This window comes from Squalius cephalus, assembly GCF_949319135.1.
Source record: "Squalius cephalus genome assembly, chromosome: 12".
NCBI classification, from domain to species: Eukaryota; Metazoa; Chordata; class Actinopteri; order Cypriniformes; family Leuciscidae; genus Squalius; species Squalius cephalus.
In genome coordinates, this window is record NC_137133.1 from 28,970,674 (window position 1) to 28,997,184 (window position 26,511).

The 26,511-nt window shown below is 34.6% G+C and overlaps 3 protein-coding genes across 6 annotated transcripts in view; 2 read left to right on the top strand and 1 right to left on the bottom strand.

Moving 5' to 3' along the window:
• Positions 1–7,784, top strand: part of aig1 (androgen-induced 1 (H. sapiens)) — a 43,043-nt gene extending 35,259 nt beyond the window's left edge. Inside the window, exon 6 of the mRNA XM_079888214.1 lies at positions 2,727–7,784. Within this exon, the coding sequence (XP_079744340.1) occupies positions 2,727–2,761 (35 nt within the window). The 3' untranslated portion in view covers positions 2,762–7,784. The remainder of the gene's footprint in view (positions 1–2,726) is intronic.
• adat2 (adenosine deaminase tRNA specific 2) overlaps positions 1–11,313 on the bottom strand; it is a 24,732-nt gene extending 13,419 nt beyond the window's left edge. The window contains exons 1-7 of one of the 4 annotated variants that reach the window (XM_079888211.1): positions 11,204–11,313; positions 10,831–10,917; positions 9,995–10,145; positions 9,161–9,267; positions 8,874–8,946; positions 8,717–8,778; positions 7,780–8,562 (exon numbers count right to left, since the gene is read on the bottom strand). In XM_079888211.1, the coding sequence (XP_079744337.1) occupies positions 8,272–8,562; positions 8,717–8,778; positions 8,874–8,946; positions 9,161–9,267; positions 9,995–10,145; positions 10,831–10,917; positions 11,204–11,296 (864 nt within the window). In that variant the 5' untranslated portion in view covers positions 11,297–11,313 and the 3' untranslated portion in view covers positions 7,780–8,271. Of the gene's footprint in view, positions 1–1,036; positions 1,467–7,779; positions 8,563–8,716; positions 8,779–8,873; positions 8,947–9,160; positions 9,268–9,994; positions 10,146–10,812; positions 10,918–11,203 lie in introns of those variants that run through there. The other 3 variants (XM_079888210.1, XM_079888212.1, XM_079888213.1) reach the window with 3 other exon arrangements.
• pex3 (peroxisomal biogenesis factor 3) lies at positions 11,247–19,614 on the top strand. The gene is made up of 12 exons (XM_079888203.1): positions 11,247–11,684; positions 12,055–12,186; positions 12,270–12,351; positions 12,441–12,484; positions 13,562–13,683; positions 13,771–13,837; positions 13,959–14,013; positions 14,120–14,270; positions 16,174–16,244; positions 17,060–17,182; positions 18,020–18,116; positions 18,215–19,614. Exons 1-12 carry the CDS (start codon positions 11,612–11,614, stop codon positions 18,296–18,298), a joined length of 1,101 nt encoding a protein of 366 aa, XP_079744329.1. The 5' UTR covers positions 11,247–11,611; the 3' UTR covers positions 18,299–19,614.
• The last annotated feature ends 6,897 nt before the right edge of the window (positions 19,615–26,511 follow it).

Sequence of the window (26,511 nt, forward strand, 5' to 3'; positions counted from 1 at the left end):
AAATTATATAAAAAATTCACAGACAACATATGTTCACATTCATGGCACAATTCAAACGGGATCAGAAAATAATTATTTTCTCCCATTCACTTGCATTGACGATTTTTCAACCTAGAGGTCCACTTGGGGTTTTACGGATGGGCGGGACTTACCAGCTCTATAGCAAAACTGGTCACACTTTAGTTTAGGGTCCAATTCTAACTATTAACTACGACGTTTGCCTCAATAAACTCCTAATTACTGCTTATTAATAGTTAGTAAGGTAGGGTGGATTAAGGGGTGTAAAATATGGTCATGCAGAATAAGCCTGTTCACATATCGCGTCTTTTGCGCGCGCAAGTTCGTTATTTCAAATGTAGGCGCGCGGTATGCGCGCTCATAATGGAAGCGACGCGGTCGCGGTGCGACGCGCTCGTTTTTTCCAAGCGCGTCCGCGCCGCATCGAGATAAAAACATGTCAACTTTTCAGAATGCCGCAAGCGCACCGTAGGTCACGTGACAAGAACCAACCAATCAGCTTCCTTACCTTTTCTCCTCAGCAGAAAAATGGAGGAGCAGCTCATCATTGCAGTCCAGGGATTTTCTGTGGTGGAAATCCATTGCTGAAATTTCCTTGCTGTATCGGAGAGCGCAGCTGATGGTTGCTTAGCAACGACAGACGCTTCCGGAGCGCAACCACCCGAGCGCTTTGGAAAAAGGAGAACGCGGCGCGCCTAGCGTTTTCTATGCGTTTTTAGGCACGAAAAAAACAGAATCAGTATCCTAGTAATATGCATGCTAAAAAGCAACTAGTTAATAGTGAGAATTGGACCCTAAACTAAAGTGTTAACGCATAATGATAGATACTTTATACCGTTCCCACAATATATATATTCATACCATAGAGGCTCAGCCTTACTGGAGAGGATTTTCAGTAAATAACAACTTTTCCTCACAATAATATATTGTGTGTTTGCAGAAGACTTCCATTCCAAACCTGTACGACTTTATTTAGCTTTATTTAGGGACACAAAAGGATGGTGTTTACACTCCTCTTTTCCATAGAACGTGAGAAAGCACAATAAAACACCATAGAAAAAGCTATTTTGGCTTGCGTGTTTTATATCGATTACAGATGATTTTCAGGGCGGCCCCTTTAAGTGATCGTGCGTTTCTGATTTTGTGTTTTCCACCATTGACTGGCTACATGTGCGAGTTGAATGTTTATAATGTCTAGCTACAAATATTCTTGCTCCCCAACCCACGCCGGGATAACGGCTAGAGACATTATACACTTCCCCTCAGGTACATATACATCCCGCTTAGCTTCCTGATGCGCCCACGCACACTCCTCCACCTGTTAACGCTATAGACTGAGAGCAGTGCATCGTGGGTGTAGTGCACAGCAGATGGGAACAGAGCCCGTGAGCAGTCTGAGAGCAGCAGACGGCGAAGGCTTCTCTTCCTCCCACCTGTTTGACACTGACCTGCAAATCACCGAGGCAGCATACACACACACACACACACACTCTCCTATGGAGCTGATCTTTGTCCCTTTGTCCTCAGTACAAGATCTCCCTCTTATGTCCACAGCAGCAATATCGTAACGTGCAACAGCCCCTCAAGATAAACTAACCACGAACACTTCCGTCACTAATGCTTTGAGCTGTCGTTCACTCTGACTCACGGTTCGAACAGCTTGTTGAAATGCACAATCGTTTGCCAAGAGATCACAGATCTTGAATATGTCACTGCAGTATGCAACAATTATGCTAAAATATTAAAGAAAAATACTAAAGGAACCGTTGAAGAGAATACTAACATTTTGGGATGCATAATATATGGCATCGGCTACAGTTACTGCTTTTTAATTATCAGCATTATGCTGAAGAATGTGACCACGTACTGATAATGATTATTACTAATTGAAAATTAATTTGATCATTTAATGGCAAATCTTTATAATAAGGTTTAATGTGTTATAATTAGTTAATGCATAGGTTTCAGACTTCTACAACATTTATTAATCTTGGTTAATTTCTACATAAATTATACTAATACAGTTAGTCATGTCGAATAAATTAACATTAGCTAATGTATTATTTACTAACATGATTTAACAATGAACAATGGTATATTTATTTAAAAAAGATACACTACTGTTCAAAAGTTTGGGGTCGGTAAGAAAAAATACTGTTAAACAGTGATACTGTGAAATATTATTACAATTTTAAATAATATTCTATTTTAATATATTTTAAACTGTAATTTATTCCTGTGATGTCAAAGCTGAATTTTCAGCATCATTACTCGTCTTCAGTCATGATCTTTCAGAAATTATTCTAATATGCTGATTTGGTGATTCAAGAAACATTTCTTTTTATTATTAATGTTGAAAACAGTTGTGCTGCTTAAACTATGATACTTTTTTCAGGATACTTTGATAAATAAAGTTCAAAAGAACATTATTTATTTGAAATATACAGTTTTTATTGTCTTTACTGTCACTTTTGATCAATTTAATGCATCATTGCTGAATAAAAGTATTAATAATAAAAAAAATGTATTGACCTTAAACTGTAGTGTACCTAATGCATTAACCAATTCTAACAAACTGAACCTTGTTGTGAAGTGTTACTAATAAAAATAATAATTAAAAAAAACCACATGATTTTAATGGTGGTTACATGCCTAATGATATCTATATAAAAAAATATATATATACTTTTTTTCTTTTCTTTTTCTAGGCTCTTTGGAATCAGACAAGACCAAAACTGACTGAAGACCACTGGCTCGTTCTGTTCCAACCAATTTCTTTAATCTCATCCTCATTACTTAATTAAAGCACAGACCTGCATTGGCTTGAACATTAAATTGAATAATTCATGTATTTAATTTATGGTATGAATGTTACCGTATTTCAGAATACCTCAAGCATTGTGTGAGCACTGAATGACGTGTACTATACACATGCTCTATTCGTGTGTTCAAAGCCAGTGTTACAAACAACCACATTACATATATAACTCATGTCAGGTATTATTTATTTACCAAGGGATGATTTATGAGGGACTGTGTCATTATATGCCCCAGTAAAACAAATAAGCAACACCTTTATATCCACACTAGCATATGGCAAACGACAATGAGCACAAGATAATTTGATTCCATGGGCTGTTTGTGGTCCTTCTGAAGCCATAGAAGTTTTGAGATTAAGCTGAGCAGATATTGCCGCATGAAATCCAAACATTGTCAGAAGAGAAACTTTCTTGATGGAAAGGCCTTTCCATATTTGATAACATCTTACAATAAGGCCTCATTTGTTAACAGTATAGGTTAGATGAAGAGTAAGCAATATAAAATATATGATATATATATATACATTTATTAAGTCACCATGAATTTTTTTTTCCATGCAATATTGCAGTATTTATTAAAAAATATTTATTTGTGCACATCATTATTTTTGAAAATTCATTTTAAAATAACTTCCTCTCCCTCATGCAGTGACACCACTTCTCTAATGACTCTAATGTTTTCTGGCACGAGAACCTGTCACTCACATGAGATCCCAATAGCAAACCACAAGCATCCAATCAATTTCCAATGGACAAAATCAAGTCCCGCCCCACATTTTTCCCCTTTTACTCTGATATTTTACCTTTTAACTTTGACCTTTTTTAACTTTTTGTGATATCAACTTCAAATTTGGACCACAATTTTGCCTTTGATTTTATTATTTTTATTTTAATCCAATTTATTTAGTAAAATATACATTTTGTGGGAAATATATCTGCTTTACAGTAAACGTAAACTATAACTTTTTTGCACTTTAATTTTCAGGGTTTCTGCAGATTTTATGAAGGTAAATTTAAGACCAAGTAATGAAAATGTAAGAAATAAATTGAAGGGAACACAATATATCAATTATGTTCTCTAAAAAATTTTTTTTTTTTTTTTAAGGAGAAACGCTTTAGAATTTGAAAATACAATCTCCAATAGATATCTATTACTTTTTAATTCATTTTACTAAAAAAAAAAGAAAGCTTGAATCATTTTGCTTAAAACCACTACAATATGAAAATAACTTTTACTCTACCTTCTGAACAAACTGCAAAAAAAGTGATGTTTCCTCAGTATTTCTTGTTTTTTCCAGTACAATCTGCTTAATTTAGAAGTTTTGACAGATATAAACTCACTTAAATGTTATTATATTTTTCAAGGCTTAAACATGTTTATATATTTGTATTGGAAAACAGGACAAAAAATACCTTGTAAATATCTTATTTATTTTACATTTAATGCCATTTTCTGCTCTGATTTAAGACCATTTTAAGGCCTTAATTTGTGTAAGGGCAAATTAAGACTTTTTAAGACTCGCAGAAACCCTGAGTTTTTTAAAGCTTCTTTCACTTCTGGAATAATCTGTTGAGTGTCTTCTTTTAGCATTTATGAATTACAACCTTTTCAGATCTATGCTCAAAGAGGGGGGTGACAGGTAACGCAGAACCTGATTTCACCAAGTGCAACATGTTTCTGGATGAACATCTTTGTTGATCCTGGAACAACATTCCAATCAACCAATCAGATTTGAGGGACAAGTTTACAGTTTATGTCAGGTTTGGGCTTACAACCAGGGTTAGGTGCTTCTACATGAGTGTTAATCGCTTATCATTTCCCTCTGATTTTAGGGATATGGGTGGTTATGAATTACATTTTCAGACAGGAATGTTGTTCCAGTATCGACAAAATATGTTGAACCAGGAACGTGTCGAACTTGGCAAAATCAAGACGTGCGACAGGTAACAAGTTAATAAAATACAGTTGTTCATTTTCGTTCATGTTAACAAATGGAACCTTATTGTAAAGTGTTTCTTCCCAATTAAATGACTTTTTTTAATCTTAAAGGGGCAAAATTCTTTATATCTCATGGATATTTTTTTGGTTTACTTCACTAATATGTTTTGTTTTCTTCTTTTATTAATAAAAAACCTTTGAAAATCATATTTTCTCACTGTGATTTTTATGTTCTTCCGAAGCTGTGGATGCAGAAGAATGGTGAAATGAAACCTACAGTCTTCACTCAGCTATTTTCTTTCTCCCCTTACACACAGACGCACCACAATTCTGTGGGAAAAGTAGAGCCAACCGTTCAATTACAGAGGAAAAAATTGTTGTACTTATGATTTAATGTTTGTCCTATATTTTCTCTGGCCTTTTCGCCCTGGACTTTTAAGACACAGATGTTGCCCAAACATAACAATTCCTTTGTGCAGAGCTGGACATTCTTTTAATGAGAAACACACACATTTCAGGCCTGAGGAAAAAGTTTGCTCGACAAGGAATAACAATCACCTTTTGATGGAAAAGTCCAAATAACCAGGCCCTGCAGAACCCCGTCCCCTTAAAGTCCAAAATGTGTGTCCCGAACAGCCAAGAAAAAGAATTTGGTGCAACAGAACAGTGAAATGCCATGGGATAAAAGCGGATTTGTGAGGAGCAAAGAAAAGCGATAACGAGAAACCTTGTATTATCACATCTAAATTTTCAGACAAAACTGTCAAAATACTCTCCTGTTTCACGTTCACACCCTGTCATGCATAATTTTCATTCTCGGAGGAATCGTCAAAAAATAGATGCAACGACTGGCAATTAAACTTCATTATGATCCATCATGAATATTACACTTAAAATTCAGATAGGTCTGCCTGACAACAGTCGTGTTGACAATTTAGTCTGGGCGATGTGTGTTTGGCAGCGTGTGGAGAGAGTGAAAGTGTGTGCGTGCTTAAATTCTCTGTCAAGACACTTCATAGTCTCCTCATTAACACTGCCTCTCCTGCACGTAGAAGTACCAAACTGAACAGTTCCCTAATGTGCATTAACAACCTTAAAAAAAAAAAAGATGTAAATGAGGTGAGTACAGCTGAATTTGTGCAGTGCAAATGGTGTGCAGGATGCATTGGAAGGACAGCTCAATGATAAATCAACTGGCCTGGACTTCACAAATCTATAAATTACTACATCTTTTAACACTTTGGATCACATTGTCTAAGCCTCATTTACTTTCTTAATTCTTGGTCTTGTGAACCACTCAGTGGTACATGTGGTGACATTTCTAATGTAGTTTAATTTGTTATTGGTTAAAGCATTAAGGATCATAAACTTACAATGAACAATTTGAACAGAATTAACATATGTTATTATTTGTTGTTAAAGGAATATTTCTGTCATCCAAACCTATATGACTGACTTCTGTGAAATACAAAAGATGAATTTTTTTTGGAGGTTTTTTTTCCCGGATTGTCATTGTATGTGAAAAATAATTCAAAATGAAAAAGTAAATGTTAACAGAATTTCCATTTTTGAGGTGACCTATCCTTTTAATTGAATGAAATATTAAAAACGTTTTAGCATACTCTACAATTTGTGGTACACTTTGGCATTATACAAAACTACAATTTCACCTCAATTTTCAAAACAATAACATTGGAAAATATATTATGAAATGTGTTTGGTAAAGTTACTTTTAAAAGTAATGCATTACAACATTGTGTTACTCCCTCAAAAAAGTAACTAATTGAGTTACTTTTTATGGAAAGTAACAAGTTCCGTTACTTTTTCGTTACTTTTTCTCACCCTGGGTTGGGCTTGTTTGTTTGTTAAAAAAAAAAAAAAAAGTTCGATTCACTCTATGAATGAAGCATTATGAAATACCGTCTATGGATAAAGAGTTAGAGACAAAATATTGTTCTCATTCCATGTGAACAGGGGCTGCGTAGGTGGGTGCAGCTTGTTTTACGATGTTCTTTATTCGCACTGACTCATGGCGTAACGCTGCCAGGGCATAACACCTGTCAAATGCTTACCAGGTGTGGGACCAGTGCTCTGTTGTTTTGAATCGGTTACTAAGATCATACTACTTACACAATGAATCTAAATGATTATTTTTATTTATTAATGACAGCCTCTGTCATTTCAACATCAAGATAGTATACATTCATATTAAAAAGCCAGCTGTGAGCTCAATGTCTGATCATTCATCACTAAACAATTAAACCCATGGGTCCTCTACTTACAATGACATTAACAGAGCAGTAACTGAAATGTTTCAAATTCATTTGATATGGCCGGCAGAACCCATAACCATGTAAGACGACAGGGCCTGAAAAATGACAGACATAAGATCTCAGACATCTCATATCTACTTCCAAAACCGCTTGATTTCTCTTTCATACGTACCCACAGAAGCCCACTTCCAGCCACTAATAACACATTACATGGCAATTTAATAATGTGGGGTTTAGAAACCATTATAATATCGCTCATGAGAGATACGCTATACTTTAATAGCCAGAAACGCAACATAACATGAATAATTTCACAAGTGGAAGTGAGCAGATCAGGGTTATTATTAACTAAAACTATTAAAAACTTTTTTTTTGTTAACTATGGAATTAACCTCATCCTTCCCTCGGGTCATTTTGTGTTCATCAGAGTGGTCCAAGACCTTAGGAATTTTGTCGCACTTGAATTTAAGTTGAAAGAATGTGAAGGATGTGCTTAAATTATATTATTTATTGATAAAAATCTAGTAATTTAAAGGTAAATAAATAGAAAAATAGAGAAAATATTATAAAAATGAAATGATATAATGATATATTTTTATGAAATGATAAAAAAAGTATAATTTTAGGGCATCGGGTCATTTTGACTCACGAAAATATAAAATGAAAACAACTTTAGAAATTTTGCCTTGGCAACTAACTGAAATACGTTTAAGTTGACGCACTAAAGTTACTATCTTGAAATGACAAAAGCACATAACAAAATTACAAAAAATCTAACTAAAATGAAAATGAAAGAAGGAAATATAAAAAAAGGTTAACTGAAATTATTAATAAAAAATATAACAGTATAGAAATAATACTAAAACAACACTAGTGAGGACGCAACAAATGTTCAGTGTTTTTGAAAGCTAGTGTGTGAGAGATATTACAAAAAAAAAAAAAAATTACTGGCAAACCAAAGGAAGATCTTTGAATATTTAACCCAAAATGAATGATTTAGTCATTATTTACTCACCCTAATGTCATACCAAACCATCTTCCATCTTCCAGGGAACACAAAAGGACAACACAAAGCTATGCTTTATGATACTTTTATTGTATTTTTTATCTTTTCAATATATTGAAAAAAACTAGGTTGGTATTCTTAAAAAAAATCTTCACCTTTTTTGCTCTATGGAAGAAAATGTAGGGTGAGAAAGTAATGATAGAAATTAATTTTTAACTATCCCTTTAAAGTTTCTGGCAATGAAGTAAGTGGAAACTCCACCTGGGTCTGCCCTGCATCTGCAAGTGAGCCCAAGACTGAGATCATTGAGAGTTCAGAACCAGTGTTCTGGGTTATATAAGGACACATAGAGAGCAAGAGCTGGAGAAGAACCTGCGCTTTAATGCAGAACAGGCCTCGTCTTCTGCTTCTACATGCTGTGAAGAGACTCACAGCGTCCAGCCACAGAGAAGAAGAGGCCTGGAGGTTTACGAGCGATGTGGTCGGGCTAATGAGGCAATGTGGTTCCTCAAATAGAAGTAGATTAAATCAATGATCTCAAAAAGATGGCAAAATCATTGAGATACAAGGTCATGTAATCGTCTGAATGTTCAAATATTTTCCATTTCAGCTCAAAGGGGCAATTGTTTCTCTCTCCTCAATCTTGTGGTCCTTGATTTACCTGAATGACTACAGCGCCACCTGGTGGACTAACCAAATCTTTCCTCGCTTTAGGTTTGGGAGCTGACAAACGGGAGAAAAAACATCATGTTTCAGAAACATGTCGATGAAAACATCAATGGAGATTAACATGCATACATTAAAAAGACTTCCCTTACCATTTGGGTTTTCTTGTTTATAAAAAGCCTTGAGCATTTCAACCGCCTCTTCCGCTCTATAGCCTGCGATGCACTGTAATGAGCAAATAAGCATGTGCTACAGCAAAAATATGCAATGTGGTCTGGACTAAAATCGAGGGAATGTGGAAGTTTCTACAAGAAAAATATTCTAGCCACACAGAACGGTTGGGCAAAATTCAGAATTTAAGGAACTGGCTTTCTTTTGAATCGGAGCATGAGCTGGAATTTTAATTTAACTGGATAGGAATTGGAGGGAATACTTTTACCTTAAATGTAGTTCCAGTGTGTGGTAAATGATCTGATGAGATGTCCAGGACGGAGCCACAGCCTCCAAACCGCTCATTTTTGCACCCATATACAACAAGAGGTATGTCTGTCTAAATGTTAAGGTATCCATTAAGCGATGACATGACTACTAGACAATAAAATCCTGTGGTAAACATAATAACACATTCAAAATCTACTTTTGATAGTAATTGTTTTATAAAAGGAAGGCTTGTGACTGACACAAAGATCTACACTACCGTTGAAAAGTTTGGTAGGATTTAAAAAAAAAAAGAAATTAATAGTTTTATGCCGCAAAGATGCATTAAATTAATTGAAAGTGACAGTAAAGACATTTTTAACGTTACACATGATTTCTATTTCAAATAAATGTGGTGCTTTTGAACTTTAAAGAATCAGAGAGAGAAAATTATTTCCACAAAAATAATAAGCAGCACAAATGTTTTCAACATTAACAATAATGATACATTTTCAACATTAATAAAATAAGAGCACCAAATCATGCAGCATATTAGAATGATTTCTGAAGAATCGTGATGAGTAATGATGCTGACAATTCAGCTTTGCCATCCTAGAAGTAAATTACATTTTAAAATATATTCACATAGAAAACAGTTATTTTAAATTGTAATAATAGTCAAAATATTACTGTTTTACTGTATTTCTGATCAAATAAATGCAGTCTTGGTGAGCATAAGAGAGTCTTCATTACAAAAACATTAAAAAAAACCTTAGCCACTCCAAACTTTTAAATGGTAGTGTATGTGTAAATGTAAATCCAATAATAGTGAAGCACATTTTGGCTTCAAGGATACGAAGCAGGCGCAGAGCGGCTGCACACATGATACATGGCTCCACTGTCACATACAGTACAGTCTGTTCACACACTTCCTTCGGGTCCTTCTCTCTGAAACGGCACCAATCCAGCACTTGATCCAGTGCTACCATCTCTGCATGCCGAGTAGCCTTGGGCAAAGCAGGCACAGACGTCAGGGTGTTTCGTCTAGTCCGAAGTTTCTCCCTGCTTTACTAGGAAGAACCGTTAATCAAAATGCCTTGACATAACATAAACTATAATATATGGGTCAATGGCAAATAAGGACGTTTAAGATGGCAAAAAGAAGAAATTCTTTTAAAAATCTAGTTCATAATGTTCTTAGAAACTTATGCAACCACTAAAGTGAAACATAAACAAATATGTTCCTTACACCTTGAGTGTATACATCTTAATCATGAATCATTTACAAGAAAATAAGCCTTGCAGTGAGACTTTTATTTTTTACAATCTTTGAACTGTCACACCACCTAAACATTTAGACTTTAAGCCTCACAAAAAAATATCAAAAAGAATTTAGATTCAGAAATGGAAAACATGTCCATCATAGGAGAGGTGTATTCACATCACGGTCTGTATGAACCGCATTGTTTATGTATTTCTGAATAACTTAACAGATCCAAAAAAACATGATTGTCCTGTAATTGATAAATTATCATTTGCCGATACATACTGGAGCATAGGGACAGTCAGCTAGATTAAGGATTGTTGTTAGCTTAGACATAATTTCAATTACCATAATAAACTGAACAATAATAAATTATGATTCTTTAAATGTTGCATTGTGAAGTCACTTACATTTTTTGTTTCATTCACCTCATTTCTTCCTTTTCCAATAATCTCATTGTTATAAACCATCAGACAGCCAACTGGAACCTCACCATTCTCAAGGGCTTCAATTGCCTTTAAAAGTCATTCATATGTCATATTAATATGTCATATGCTAATATTATTTTCTCAAAACAACCCAAAGTACAATTCACCATTACCATACACATTTATGGCAATGAAAATACCACAGCAACTAACGTTACAGTTAATACACACAAGATATACATACATACACACTTTTACAAGGCAGTCTCACAGTAAAAGTAATAATACAGTGCTGCAGTTACTATGGTATTAGAGAGGAAATGACACTTATCATGGTAAATAATGGTAAGAGAAAACATTAGAGAGTCTTTACCATGTCAAACGCCTTTGACATCCATGTCTGTATCTCACTTTCTGATGGCTGCAGAAATTCACTCTTCTCGGGATAAAAACTGTCTGTTTGCATATCTATCAGTATCCTCAACAAAAGGTATAACCGTATAAAAAAAAAAAAGCAGCACAAATCTGGGGGATAGAGGCGTTTTGTTTACACGCGCACGTGTTTACGGGGGAGCGAAATACTTGAAGGACCTTCCAGGGCGGTGGATCGAGCGCATAATCGATCAATCGACTCGATCTGTTATCTGTAGTTCGCCTGCTTGCTGCTAACATGAGAAGTTATTGCCATGTAGCATTGTGCTAGCTAGTAAGTTACGTCCAAACACGCACTTGCATCTAGTTTTTCGAGTGTGGTTTTTGTGGTGTCAAGTCTGTTTTTAAAATGTTGAGTTCTACATGGAATTTCATCAAACGCCATAAGAGGAAATTCATCTTCACTGGGGTTTTTGTTGGAGGTACGTGGCCAACTAGACCACCTGCATGCTTATAGTAGTTCAGAGGTTGTTAGCTAGTGACTGTGCATTAAATATTACTTGTTTTTTAATAGATGAATAAAAATACTTGTAGCTATAATATCTTGTATATAGTTTAGCATGTTATTATAGTGTTGCCAAGCATTAGTTCTTATTTCCACATTCAACTCATTAATCTAAGCTCACCTGTCACCTAGATTTTCTATTGGCACAGTCATAGCAAAGTCGATATGGACTTTACCCTGGTATTTTTAACCTTAAGAACGATTTTATATTACTGAATAGATCTTGCATATTGCATATCACTTTCTTGTGTATTATATTGTAATGTAACCTCATACTTCATGCACAGGTGTCTATCTACTTGGTAAATATGCACAAAGAAAAATTCAGCAGATGCAGGAGCGAGAGGCAGCCGAATACATCGCTCAAGCTCGGAGACAGTTTCATTTCGAAAGCAACCAGAGGACATGTAACATGACAGGTAAAATAAAACAATTACATGACCAGTTCATGAAACTGATGTTTCTTCTGCCTGATGTATATAATTGTGTCTTTTATTTGTAGTGTTATCAATGCTCCCCACTCTCCGAGAGGCAATCATCCATCACCTGAACTCAGAGAGCCTTACTGCTTTGCTGAAGACCAAGTGAGTCATGCTTCATGTAAATTATAGAGGACTATCTGCATTATATAAAAGAATATAACTGACATAAGTCATCATGTCTTCCCACACAGGCCAGCCAATAAACTTGAAATCTGGGAGGATCTAAAGATTATTAGTGAGTTCAAGAAGTTTCTTTACTTCAATAGTATTCCAGATGTATTCAATATGAACTCAAAATTGACCCTATTTATTTTGTTAATGCACATTTTTAATCTTATTGTGAACTAGCGATGTGTGTACTTTATTCCTAAGAAAAAAAAACGTGTCTTTGTAATTTATTAATAATTTTATTGATATAACTATATAAAGTGTTTGTTGTTTAAATATATAGAACAGTAATGGCAATTCAATGTAGCTTTTTCTTAAGAAAAAAACCCACAACAGTTGATCAAAAGTGTCAGTAAAGACATTTACATTATTACAAAAAAAAATCGATTTTAAATAAATGGTTTGAATTTTCTGTTCATCAAAGAATCCTGAAAAAAAAAAAATCTTGGTTTCCACAAAAATATTCAGCAGCACAACTGTTTTCAACATTGATAATAATAATTATTGCTTCTTGAGCACCAACTGTGGTTCATGCCATGTCCTAATTCCTCAAAGAAATCGTAATTCCAACTTGTAAACTGGGAATTTTCTAAGAGCTTCGACTTGAACCACCTGACCGCTGCAGATTCATATTGCCGTTGATGCTGCTGTCATATAAAAACGCATAATTCCTAGACTGGAATAATGGCTGCTGAAAATTCAGCTTTGCCATCACAGGAATAAATTACATTTTAGTATATATTAAAATATCAAACAAGTTATTTTAAATTGTAAGAATATTTCACAATATTTTCGATGAAACAAATAAAGACTTCTTTCGAACAAAAACATTAATAAATCTTATACCGACCCCAAAATTTTGAATGGTAGTGTAATTTATTTATTTTTAATTTGGTAAAATGTAATAAACAAATGTTCTTTTCCATTGATGTCATGAGGATTACTGGAAAATGTTGAGCAATGACCAAATAATTATGGCATTGTTTTGGCTGAATTCTGATTTGATGATTCTGATTTGGAACACCCGTTTTTCACAATCGGATAAATTCCCACCTTACAATTTATTGCTGAATGTCCTGTTTGACAATACATCACATTATGGAAGTAAAATGAGTTATGAACAGAAATGATCTCCGCCCTCTAGGTTTTACCCGCAGCATTGTGGCGGTTTACAGCACTTGCATGCTGGTGGTGTTACTCAGAGTTCAGCTCAACATAATTGGTGGCTACCTGTACCTGGACAACTCTGTGACAAAGAATGGAACGGTATGTCAAGGGCTTGGTGTTTTAAAGTCATTTTATTATGTTATCGCATGTCATTTTTACCACAATTCTCATATACTGCTACTTTAGACCCCTTTCGCCCCTCCTGATGTTCAACAACAATATCTGTCAAGTATCCAACACCTTCTTGGAGAAGGTGAGGACAATGTCAGATCTGTATAAGAGCGTCTAATCTGTATTATAGTTTAATCCTCTGTTCATACAGGCCATATGCTCTATAGTTTATATCGATGTTCCTTTTTTTTCTGTCTTTTCAGGGCTCATTGAACTGATAACTGTGGTGAAGAAAGCTGTCCAGGAAGTTCTTGGACTGTACGCTGAGTGTTTGATTGGATGATGAATGAATCTAGTCATCCCATACGTGTGGCTTTGAGCCATGTCAGTTATCCTCAACTAACTGCTGTTCATGTCTCCTCAGGGTGTCTCTGAAGCAGAGTTTGTCCCTACAAGAGTTGGAGCAACAGTTAACTCAGATCAGACAGTTAGTGGAGGAGGGCTGTGCTTCCTCTAAACACAAAAGTCTTTCCTGGTACATGATGCCTGATGAAGAGAACACGCTAGCCTCACAGGTACATATATATAATATATCATTTATTTGTGAATGATTAGTAATTTATTATTATTATTTATATAATTTATTAGTATTAGAGCTGCACGATTAATCGTTAAAAGATCACAATCTCGATTCAAACAGACACGCAATTTTATTCCTAAAAGACAACGATTCGGCTCTGTCTAATAAAGCTTTGACAAGTACGATCAGATCGGAACAATAAAATCTGTGTTGGTGTTGTTGCTGACCCAGAGAGAGCAGTTGTCATGTGTAGGTATGAAACGGCTTCACAAACAGTGTTTTCAACCACACAGTGTTACAGTGATTCATATTATCACAAAAGTACTGGGGTAAAAGTTTACAGTTCAAATGTACACACTGGTCTACGGAAGCCCTGAACCGCAATGCAAAAAAAAAAAAAAAGATCCGTAAAAAAAAAAAAATTACGTAAAAAAAAAAAAAAAAAAATGTAAAAAAAAAAAAAATTCTATCATTTCGAGATTAAAGTCGAAATGTTTCGAGATTGAAGTCGAAATGTTTTGAGATTAAAGTCAAAATGTTTCGAGAATAAAGTCAAAATATTTCGAGAATAAAGTCTTCCGTAGAAGTTGCGTGTGTGCTTGCCGTTATTTCACATTGCCGCACAGGCATTCATGCGTGTGCGTGTGTGTGTGTGTGTGTGTGTGTGTCTGTGTGTGTGTAAAGAAATGCGCTTTTGAAGTCGAACTGCCGTCTATAATAGGCACCGTACGTTCTGGATACATTTTAAGTGCATCATTCTGTATCCAATCATTTGGCCGGATCCCGTGATTTCCTCAAATATAATAACCACTGGTGGTTGAGGAGAGATTCCCTGAAATGATTGTAAAGCGCTTTTAAGTGTAGGCCTACAGTAGAGTCGACATATGAAAGCGCTATATAAATGCCTCATTCATGCATTCATTCATTCATTCATAAAGCTGGATATCTTGATCCAGTCTGACAGTATATTTTATAACGTCCTATAGCCTAATGCCATGTTGGTAGACCTGTAGAATATCCCTTTGTTGAAAGCCCAGATAAAAGTAAAAAGCTATTATTTTGTGTAGATCCAGTTTACACACACACACACACACACACACACACACACACGCACGCACACGCATGAATGCCTGTGCGGCAATGTGAAATAACGGCAAGCACACACGCAACTTCTACGGAAGACTTTATTCTCGAAATATTTTTACTTTAATCTCTAAACATTTCGACTTTAATCTTGAAACATTTCGACTTTATTCTCGAAAAATTTAGACTTTAATCTCGAAACATTTCGACTTTAATCTCGAAACATTTCGACTTTAATCTCGAAATGATAGCTTTTTTTTTTTTTTACATAATTTTTTTTTTTTTTACATATTTTTTTGTTTTGTTTTGTTTTTTTTACATTGCGGTTCAGGGCTTCCGTACTGGTCTACGAAAGCAATCAAAAAAATAATAAATTGAAGTAACTTGATGCTTCAAATAAATATTGTCAATTACATAATTAAGCCAGTAGGTGGCGGCAAGTGACTGTTAAAAAATGTATTTGTCATGGAAAGAGACTTTCAAAAACACTGATTCATCCAGTAATGAAACGAGTGAATCATTGAATCAATCGTTCAAAATCGATTTATATAAAAAAGTAACAATTCTTTCATATTAATTAAATATATTTTTATATTTTGTCAGTAAATTAGTAAATTAATTTAGTAAATCTAGTAAATTACATGTTATTTAATATGTAATTTAAATATTTTATAAATAAATATGTATTATGTATCAGTTATTCCTTTTTTGTCTGTTTATATATATATATATATATATATATATATAATGTATATGTGTGTATGTATGTAATTATTATTATTTTCCTTTTCTTTTTTTCTTTTTTTTTCTCCCAGGCCTGTGGTCTCACAGAAAATGATGTCACAACAATAAAGCTGCTGAATGAAACCAGAGATATGCTTGAAAGGTGAGGGAAATCAAGGCACCGATATAGCTATATAGTTAAAATTTTAAATAAAAAGGTTAGGACTTTCAAAAGTTTAAAGTAATTAATCACAATTAATCTCATGATTTATTTTTGTACTGAATGCCTTAACACATTCAGTTAATTGTATACAGTATAATATGAGTATTAAGAAACACAGTTCTGAATTCAAAGAGCATTTATGATAAAAGAAAAAAAATGAAGCAGACAAGATTAAATTGGTTGAAATCAATAGGTTAAAGGTGTATTGTGTAATATTTAGGAGGATCTGTTGACAGAAATGCAATATCATATACATAACTATGTTTTCAGTGGTGTATAAAAACATTTGTATTACCTTAGGCTTAGAATAAGCCATTTCTATCTACATACATTGCAGGTCCCCTTCCATTGAAATGCACCGACATGTTTCTACAGTGGCCCTAAAAGGACAAACGCATTTCGTCACTATGTTGTTCTTCTTGCAAAGAACTAGCTAAAGTCAGTGAATAAAACACTGACACAATGATGAACAAGTAACAATAATATTCGCAATAACATCGTTTTACTGAATAATTAAGTCAACCTAATTTCTTAATTTATCTTTGTAAAGAAACCTCATTGCTAACTGGCTACTCTCTGCTGTCTCAGACGAAGACATCTTTTCTTGTTGGCCATCGTAACTTCTGTAGGTTGCAATTCGCAACCTCACCACTAGATGCCGCTAAATGACACAGTGCATCACTTCAGCATAGGCACATCATTGAGCTCTGTAGCTGGGTACTAATTACATCTAACCTTTTTTTTTTTTTTTTCAGTCCAGACTTCAATACTGTACTCCGTACTTGCTTGAGCAGAGGCTTTATCCGATTCTTAGACAACATGGCAGAGTTTTTCCGACCCCCGCAGGGAGACTCCACCCCCTCCAGTACACCTGATCGGTCAGTGTACATGCATTTATTTTTATTCAAGAAGGTATATACAGTTACCCCAAAAAGTGTTAAATTTGCACAATTAAGCCACATTTCAAAATGCATTTATATAATAACAAATCACAAACCTGTGGAAGCTCGGTTCTGCCGTGGAATAAAAAAAAAATTACGACTAAACTTGTAATTGCGAGTTTACATCTTGCAATACTGACGTTTTTCAAAATTGTTAGATTAGTTGTAAGAAGTATTTTTTACTCTGTGGCTTAAAGGTACACTAATGATGGCGTTTTTATCACTCAACAGGTGAATAAGGTATTTTATTGAACAGATAAATAGCCATGTGTAGCTTTCTAACAAAATTCATTGTATAAAACATTCTCTATTGTCAAAGGTCATTTCATTAAGACCTGCTGTGCTGGAATTTATTTTCAAGGAAGTATTGTGTCTATTAATGGGAATAGCTACAGTAACATCTTCAGCTAGTCATCTTGAGATCCTTTCCATCTAAACTGGTTATATCTCTTAAGCCTAGTAGTGAATGTTTTATGAGCAGTAGCATAACCATATTCCAGGTCTGGAATAAAATAAATAAAACCAGAAAATGTTGTAAAAGTCATGGAAAATGTATTGGTAAATATGTGTATGAACCCTGTATATCAGAAAAACACTCTTAAAGCAAAAAGTATACAGTCCGAAAATGTCTTAAAATGTGTTTTAGCACATTTTAATGTCAGAATATCAGATGTACCAGGGTTTTTTTTTTATCACTTTCTTCCTAAGGCCAGTATATTACTATTAAGTTGGAAAAAAAGATAATCAGTCCTGCTTTTCATGCCTGTCTTCCAGACTATCGCATGTAAGCCTACCGCTAGCCAAAATCATTCCCATCATCAACGGACAGATACATTCAATATGCAGTGAAATACCAAGTCACTTTGTCCAGGTGAGAACCTTCATATGCACTGACACATTTTGACTTCCATGTGGCATAAAAGCTGCCCCCATACACACCAACGTATATTGTTTTCTTTCATGTCTTAGGATCTCCTGTTGATAGACCAGGTGAAAGAGTTTGCCGCCAACGTGTATGAAACGTTCAGCACCCCTCAGGAACTTCAGAAGTGAGCACGAGACTGAGAAAAAATGTGAACTTGTGAAAGTCGAACACCTTACAAACCCACTTTTAAGAAACTCTCATGCTGTGCAGCACAGAATTGTTCTCCGTGCACACACTAAAATCGACCCGGGGAAAGGAACTCGAGGCTGTTCTGAGAGACGAGGGTGTAATGGAGTTCAGATAGCTTCTCATGACCTGCTAGCTGTCCTGTCCTGTATGTTGTGACCCCCCCTTAACCTTGTCCCAGGCATGCCAAGGTTTTTACAGGCTATAATAAACTGTAGTACATTTTATTTATTTTTTTAATCCCTGTAGCATAACATTCTCATTATATAACTCTTTAATAACTAATATCACAACACGGCTAGCGAAAAAAATCAGTATCAGACTTCAAAGAGTAAATTGTAGACATTTTGTTTAATATATCTCTGAATCTGATGTTGTAGACGCTGGACCAAAACTCAGTCATGCCCACCTTTGCAACAGTATCAATGCATTTGCACTGCTACTGGTTAACAAATGCATATTTTGGGAGTATTTTGACTTGTATTGACTTTAATATTCAAATGGTTCGTAGTATGCTATTCTGTTTTGTAAAATGACCCATGAATGTTAATAAATAATGTGAGTAATAATACTGGAACTATTCATTGAATTGACACACAATATTTACCGCATGTTGGTTTGGCTTTTAATAATTGAAATTGTACCAACAGGCTGCTATATTACTGTCAAATAAATGTTGTTTTTGTACTTCTCTTCCTCGTATGTTAAGTAGACGTCCCGGGTTCCTCTAGAGGGCAGCACATATCTACAATTTAGCTCATAGCAACTAAACAATTAGGTCACATTGTGGTCTAACAATAAACATTCTCACCAGTAAAAGTACAAAAATAAAAAAGGAAAAAGTTAAGTAATATGACACAATGAGGTGCCTAAACATGAGGGAAGCATATGACGACTGCTCTTGCACAGAACACTACCCTTCTGGCGCAACTTCCTTATACACTAAAAAAAAAAAACGTTGTCATTTAGTCTGCTTTGGATGAGAGTATATGCCACTCCTTGCGTCATGTAATGGAAGTGAATGAATTAATACATTCAGAAACTTTATTACATGGCTTAGTTGAATTCTAATGTAGAATGCGGTCTGTTATTTCTTGATAACAGACCGCTGCCATGAAAAACAGCGCGTTGCTATGGACGCGGAACGGACTATTTTCTTTGGCGGAAGCAATACATTCGTTTTTAAATCAATAAACTCCTTTTTAAATCAATAATTCGTGTCAAATTATTTATTTATTTTGTAGGTAGCCATGTAATAAGCGGGATAATGTATAGAGAGGCGGTCGTTATAGCGAATAGCAACCCCTTCAGGCTGATTCAAGACCCCTCCGCTTCGCGTCGGGGTCCTGTTCAGCCTGTCGGGGTTGTTATTCGCTATAACGACCGCCTCTCTATACATTATCCCTTACATAACTAATTGGTCACATCATGACACTGCATAATCTTTTTATTATTTGTCAATTCATATCATTATCATATTTGTATAAATTTAAGCATGTTTATGGCCACTAAATCAAGTATATTTATTTTCTACAGGGTTTAGATTAAGCCAGGATTAGGCCTTAGTTCAGTTAGGGCATTTAAGTAGCTTTTATAAACGTGCCAGGAAAAAACATTAGCCTACTGGTTTGCATCTCGAGACAAAACAATGGCTCTGGCATATTTTAAGATGTGTCAGGCAAGTTGCTTTCAGTTAAAACAGCTCAAACGGGCATTTTTAGTCCGGGACTAGCCTTGCCTGTGAAACCGGGGGCTAAAGTTTAGGGTCGGGCTAAGATTTGATTTTTTTTTTATGTCTTTGAAGAAGTCTCAGAGTCTCTCTCACCAAGGTTGCGTTTATTTGATCAAAAAAACAGTAAAACAGTAATATTGCTTTCTATTTGAATATATTTTCAAATGTAATTTATTCCTATGTTGGTAATAATTCATTAGCCTACTCATGATCCTTCAGAAATCAGTCTAATATGCTGATTTGCTGCTTAAGAAACATTTCTTATCATCAATGTTGAAACAGTTGTGCTGATTCATATTTTTGTGGAATTTTTTTTCCAGAATACTTTGATGGATAGAAAGTTCAAAAGGACAGCCTTACTGGCAATTTTAATCAATTTAATGCATCCTTTCTATAGTTTTTATTAATATTTTGAATTCATTTTTATATTTTCCAATTAAATTTTAAATTCTTTGAAATTTTCTTTCTAATTTTGTTTGTTTTTGTTATTTTAGGACATCAAGTTAAACTAAATTAAAATTAGTCTTTAATATTTTATTAAATTTCAGTTAGAGTTTGTTATTTCAAGTAATGTTTTTATTATATAATTTTAGTTTCGGTTTTAGTTAACAATAATTACCCTGAAGCAATTAAACGAATAGTTTGACTTACTTTCTTTCTTTTCTTTTTTTTTTGTCAATGATCACCAACATTAAAAAGAAAAAAATCTCATTTTGTCTTCCACAGAAAAAAGGTTTGGAATGACATGTGGGTGAGTAAACGATGACAGATTTTTATTTTATTTTTGGTTTAACTACCAGGTTGAAATTGTAAATTGCATTAGATACGGCAGCGTTTGTTGGATGTAATGTCAGAGGTCAGCTGTCTTGTGAAAGGACCAGTCGACAGTGCAGAGCACAAGCATTTGGAGAAAACAAGTAAATGACATCAGATTGAGGCATCATTCGGACAGCTATGTAGGTCAGCTTGTGGCTAATACCACTGTCGATACCAACAGACAAGTTAAGTACAAGCAAAGGAGATCTAATAGGTAGTGATGTAAAGGTTATAAAAAATATGACGTCAATTCGCCAATGATTATGGGCTAGACAACTGAAACTGCACTGGTTTAATGCTTCTGACAGTTTGTTTGACAAGGGATGAGCTATATATAGAGTAAAGAGCAAAATAGGCTCATTGTTGCATAAGCCGCTTGAATGTGCTGAATAACTATGTGGGTGTTTTCCACTGCACACTCCACATGTAGCACCTCCAGTCACATGACTCGCTGTGCTCAGCGTGCTCTTTGTTTTGCACCAGCAAACAGGAAATTCCCCTTCATCACATGACTTGGGTCTTTGGTTCTGCCCCGTGACCTTTTTTACCGAAACTGTTTACATCAAGTCCAGGAATATAATGGAAACATCTTCTTGTAATCATTAAATGATTGAATAACATATGTTATGATAGCCTACATAATACTCCAGGACTGAGCAATTTATGGTTCATGTATGGTTTTTAAAGTGCTCTCTAAAAGGCTATAAGGTTTTGGTCTCGTCTTGTGAATAAAATACTCAATGTAACATTTGGTAAAATGTTTTTTTTTTTAGTTTTTTTTTTATAGTGCCTGACAAAGAATATAAAAGGATATTTAAGAATGGGATGAGTGTTTTATACCTGTTTGAAAACAGTTATTTTCTGCAATTCAGTTCAGAAATTACACACTTCATCTTTGAAAAAGCCATGGTCGTAATAAACTGTAGTAATGACTGTTGACAGTACAATGTATTTAGTATGCTTTTTGCGTATTGTTAATAAAGAGCATAAATTGTCGAGAAATATGACTCATTTAACTGGTTTATAACCGTGGGTTTCAATTTTTAGATGCCAAAGACCCCTTAATATGACCATCATTGTGCATGGGACAAAATTTAAAAGTCATCTATACCATATAGGTATTTTTTTTATTAAATAAATGTATTTATTTACTCATTTGCTTATTTTAACCTCATTTTATATATACATATAAAAATATATTATCATATATACACACACATATATATATATATATATATATATATATATATATATATATATATATATATATATATATATATATATATACATATACAGGGCCTGAAATTAACACCCGACCACACGCCAAATGCGGGTGAATTCTGCAATTGGCGGGTAACACTGTCAATCTACCTGCCACACTGGCAGGTAGCCAATAAGAATCGACCCTTCGCGGGGAGTTTGATTGACGGCTATCTGGCCAATCACAATCCGCCGAATCCGCCTTTTTTTTTTGTCCGACAAAGCAGTCAGGAGAGTTCAACGTTGGATGATTTGAACTTGAAAAAACGGAGTGTACTGAGTAGACCTACTGACATCTTTCCGCAGTTAAAACTTCATTCCTTCTTATGTTCATTCATGTTTATTTTATGCTATAAATTAACTAGAAAGAAGAGATGATCGGTTCACAAGCAGGCACCACAGCGATCTGTAAAGACACATTACAGAGCCACAAAAACGGTAGCCTATTGTCTAAATTTCTTTAAAAATGACCAAATTTTAACGTTGATACTTTGTTTAAATTCAAAGTAACCAGGACTGTCTTGTCTGTCAGCGTGTTGTCAGTGTCCTCCTCTCTGCTGCGCGATGTGTTTTTCATTGCGTGAGATCATGGTTTGGCGTGAGCGCGGTGTAGCTTGTCGGACATAGCAACAGTAACTAAAGCGGCTGGGTCATTCTATATAGATCAGTGGCTGGGTCTTTGCGGTTTTTTTGTTTTTGTTTTTTTTTGTTGTTTTTTTGCAACTGTTGTTATTTGACATTTAAACGAAGTCAGCCATACGCACCAAACGCGAATATGCGTCTAAATTCGCGCCTGACGCGCTATTCGCAACATAACGGTTCCTGAACGCTGTAACTAACAGCTGCCCAGCGATCAACACAGCCGCGTGTGATTTGTTTACATAGTACGAGCTGCACTCGGTCTATATCTGTATTCTAAGAGTTATTATTACTTGTATGGATCTCGTTAATAACTTGACAGCACTTAAATGTGTATTCTTACAAGTTAAAGAACAAATGTTTGTGCAGTTCCTTTTTTTTTCACCTTTTATGAGGCAAAAAAAAAAAAAAAAAAAACTGGCTGGTAAAAAGTCACTGTGGCGGGTGGATTTTTAAATCCACCTGCCACAGTGGCTGGTGGTCAAAAAAGTTAACTTCAGGCCCTGCACATATACATATATATATATATATATATATATATATATATATATATATATATATATATATATATATATATACACACATATACATACACATATATATATATATACACACACACATACATACACATACATATATATATATATACATATATATATATATATATATATATATATATATATATACTGAATAACTATGTTATATGTTTTTAAAAACTGTTTGAAAATTGTAAAAATAAATAAATAAAAGATTTTATATATATATAATATTTTTTATTTATTTATTTTTACAATTTTCAAACAGTTTTTTTTAAAACATGCATTTCTACAGACTCCCATGACTCATTTTGACCCCCTGGCTTTTGCAACCAAACTTCCCATAAATCCATGATAAAACATAATTTACACATCCAATGCACATCCTGTGCACTTCCTTGTGGTGCAGTAGTGTTAAGAAAATCTTCACATGTTTGTCAGTAAATGAAGGGGGAAAGAAATATGAAATTGCCCAATAGTTTTTCCCCCAAATAAACTCACCTGAACTTAAATGCACCAACAATCCCTTTTCGTCATGTGACTGCAACATGTAAAAATATCAAATAAATCATCTATTAAGTTATTCATATGACTGGAGTTCCATGTGAGTGTACATGATATTAAACATAATATTTTAAAATGCAAAACTCCCCTTAATAAAGGGAAAGCGTACCTCTAATTCAGTCACCTCACTGCACCTGAATAGAAAAAAAAAGCTTTATAGATTGATCAGTTAAACAGTTAAAGACATGTGAATGTGCATAATCATACACACGTTTGCATTTCTATTTTATATAATAATAAGGAAATGCTGGGACAGGGTGTTTTTGTTTTGCTGCTGGTCTGTAAGATTATGACTCATCTGCCTCTACCTGCATTTCCAGAGTCCTGTTACTCTCTGACTCATCCTGATGTCAGACTGCAAAACACTGAACTCATCATCACATGAGCATGTGCAAGTTAATATTCAACCAAATTGTGGTTTATGACATAAGCAGGTTTGAATACAATATGTGCTGATTGATAATCAATATAGAATATTATTATGGTTTGAAATTTCAGATGAAACATTTTTAGAGACATATTAGAAATCTTTGTCCTTGATATCATGTCACCTGTGCTGAAGCTCTTGTAAAAAATAAGCATGTATAACCTTAAGATATATACATATATATATACACACACACACTGTATATATTTATAACAGACTATTATTATGTAGATATCACAGGTATCACAAGTAGTGATTTGGCTCCAGTCCTGCACTGAATTGATGGTTGTGGACATGCCCTGACCATGTCCTTCTCCTCCGCTCTGATTGGCTGATCTCAAGGGATTATCATTAACTATTAATCCTATATGAAGCAATGCTCTGTAGTCACACCACAGAGCAGTGAGATGATGTCATCTCACCTTAGCAAGCTGATTGGATGAAGCCTCTCTCGCAGCTCTGTGCTCACCGTATCAGTTTTATATCACTCGAAGATCCTTTACAGGCAGTCACATGACTTCTTAAATATGACGTGGTCCTTAAAGACTAAGTGCAGTGTGTTTTTTTTAATTTTTTATAGGAGGCCTGTGTTGCTTCAATTCCCTGCTTGAAATAAAATACCAGAAATTATTAGAGGCTATGTGCCAGTAAGAAGCCAAGAGTCCCAATTAACGCACTTCTTAGAATTTACAGCAAATTGAAGAAGTGAGGAATGGGAAATGAATGATGAAAATGAGGTTTGCCTGAGGTATTGCTCGGATGCCGAGTGGATGTGGAATGAGAACAAAAGCAAAAAATCCTAGAAACTTCCTTAGTCACAGAACTGCGAAATTTGTAGAGCAGCGTTTTACTTTCACATCTGCAGGAAGCGGATAGTAGAGCACGTTTACATTACCATAAAAAGAAGTTTCGGTGTAAAATGACATCCAGAAACCGAAGAAAGGAAAACGAGTGGCCGGGAAAAGAGGAAGTCCTCGCTAAAAGTGTTTCATTACCACTACGTTACTGTTTCATTACTATTAGTACTACGTTCTGAGCGTGATTCAGTTTGGTTTCCTTTTGAATTACGCAAGGCGTTTATGGTTTAGTGAGGAATGACCTTTAGGTATTTGCTCCCATCCTACATGCCGTTTGCACGTATGACAGAAATGACAAAACCTAGGAGGCCTGCTGGAGTTAGAAATGAGGTCACGGCCCGTGACAGGGATGGGAATCCTGGCTTTCCCTACTTCGCCTGTCTGCGACGAAAGTCCTTTGGGCGGGAGTCCGTCACTATGGACGCAGCCGGTGTAAACATGTAAACAGTACTCTGGTGCGTGTAGCAGGGGTAGAGCAGTGTGAAGGTAGCACTGAGTTAACTGGGACTTTATAAATAACTATGAGTCCTACAGCTGTCTATGTCACATATGTAAAAGGAAAGCTATATAAACCATTATTTAGAGAAAGCAGTGTCAACATTTATACTGAGCAAGTGATGCTATGAATATTTTGGCCCCATTGCTGCTGAGTCATTTAAGACAATTTACCTTTCGATGTTATCCATTATCAGATCATTCTAATATGATGATTTGGTGCTCAAGAACCATTTCTCATTATTATCAAAAACAATTGTGCTGTGGAAACCGTGATGCACTATCATTTCAAAGTTTGGGGTAAGTTCATTCATAAAGGACACATTAAATTGATTCAATTGACAGTAAGGATATGTATAATGTTACAAAATAATAATATTTCTTATAAATGCTGTTCTTTTAAACTTTCTATTCATCAAAGAATCATGAAAAAAAAAAATTGTTAATAATTGAGCACTAAATCAGCATATAAGAGTGGTTTCTGAATCATGTGACACTGAATACTGGAGTAATTATGCTGAAAATTTAGCTTTGATTATATATATATATATATATATATATATATATATATATATATATATTAGGGCTGTCAAAAGATTAATCGCGATTAATCGCATCCAAAATAAAAGTTTGTGTTTACATAATATATGTGTGTACTGTGTATAATTATTTTGTATATATAAATACACACACATGCATATATATATTTAAGAAATATTTGCATACATATACTGTATATATATTTATATAGTTTATATTATATATAAATATATATTTTTTATATATATAAATAACACATTTTTCTTAAATATATACATGCATGTGTGTG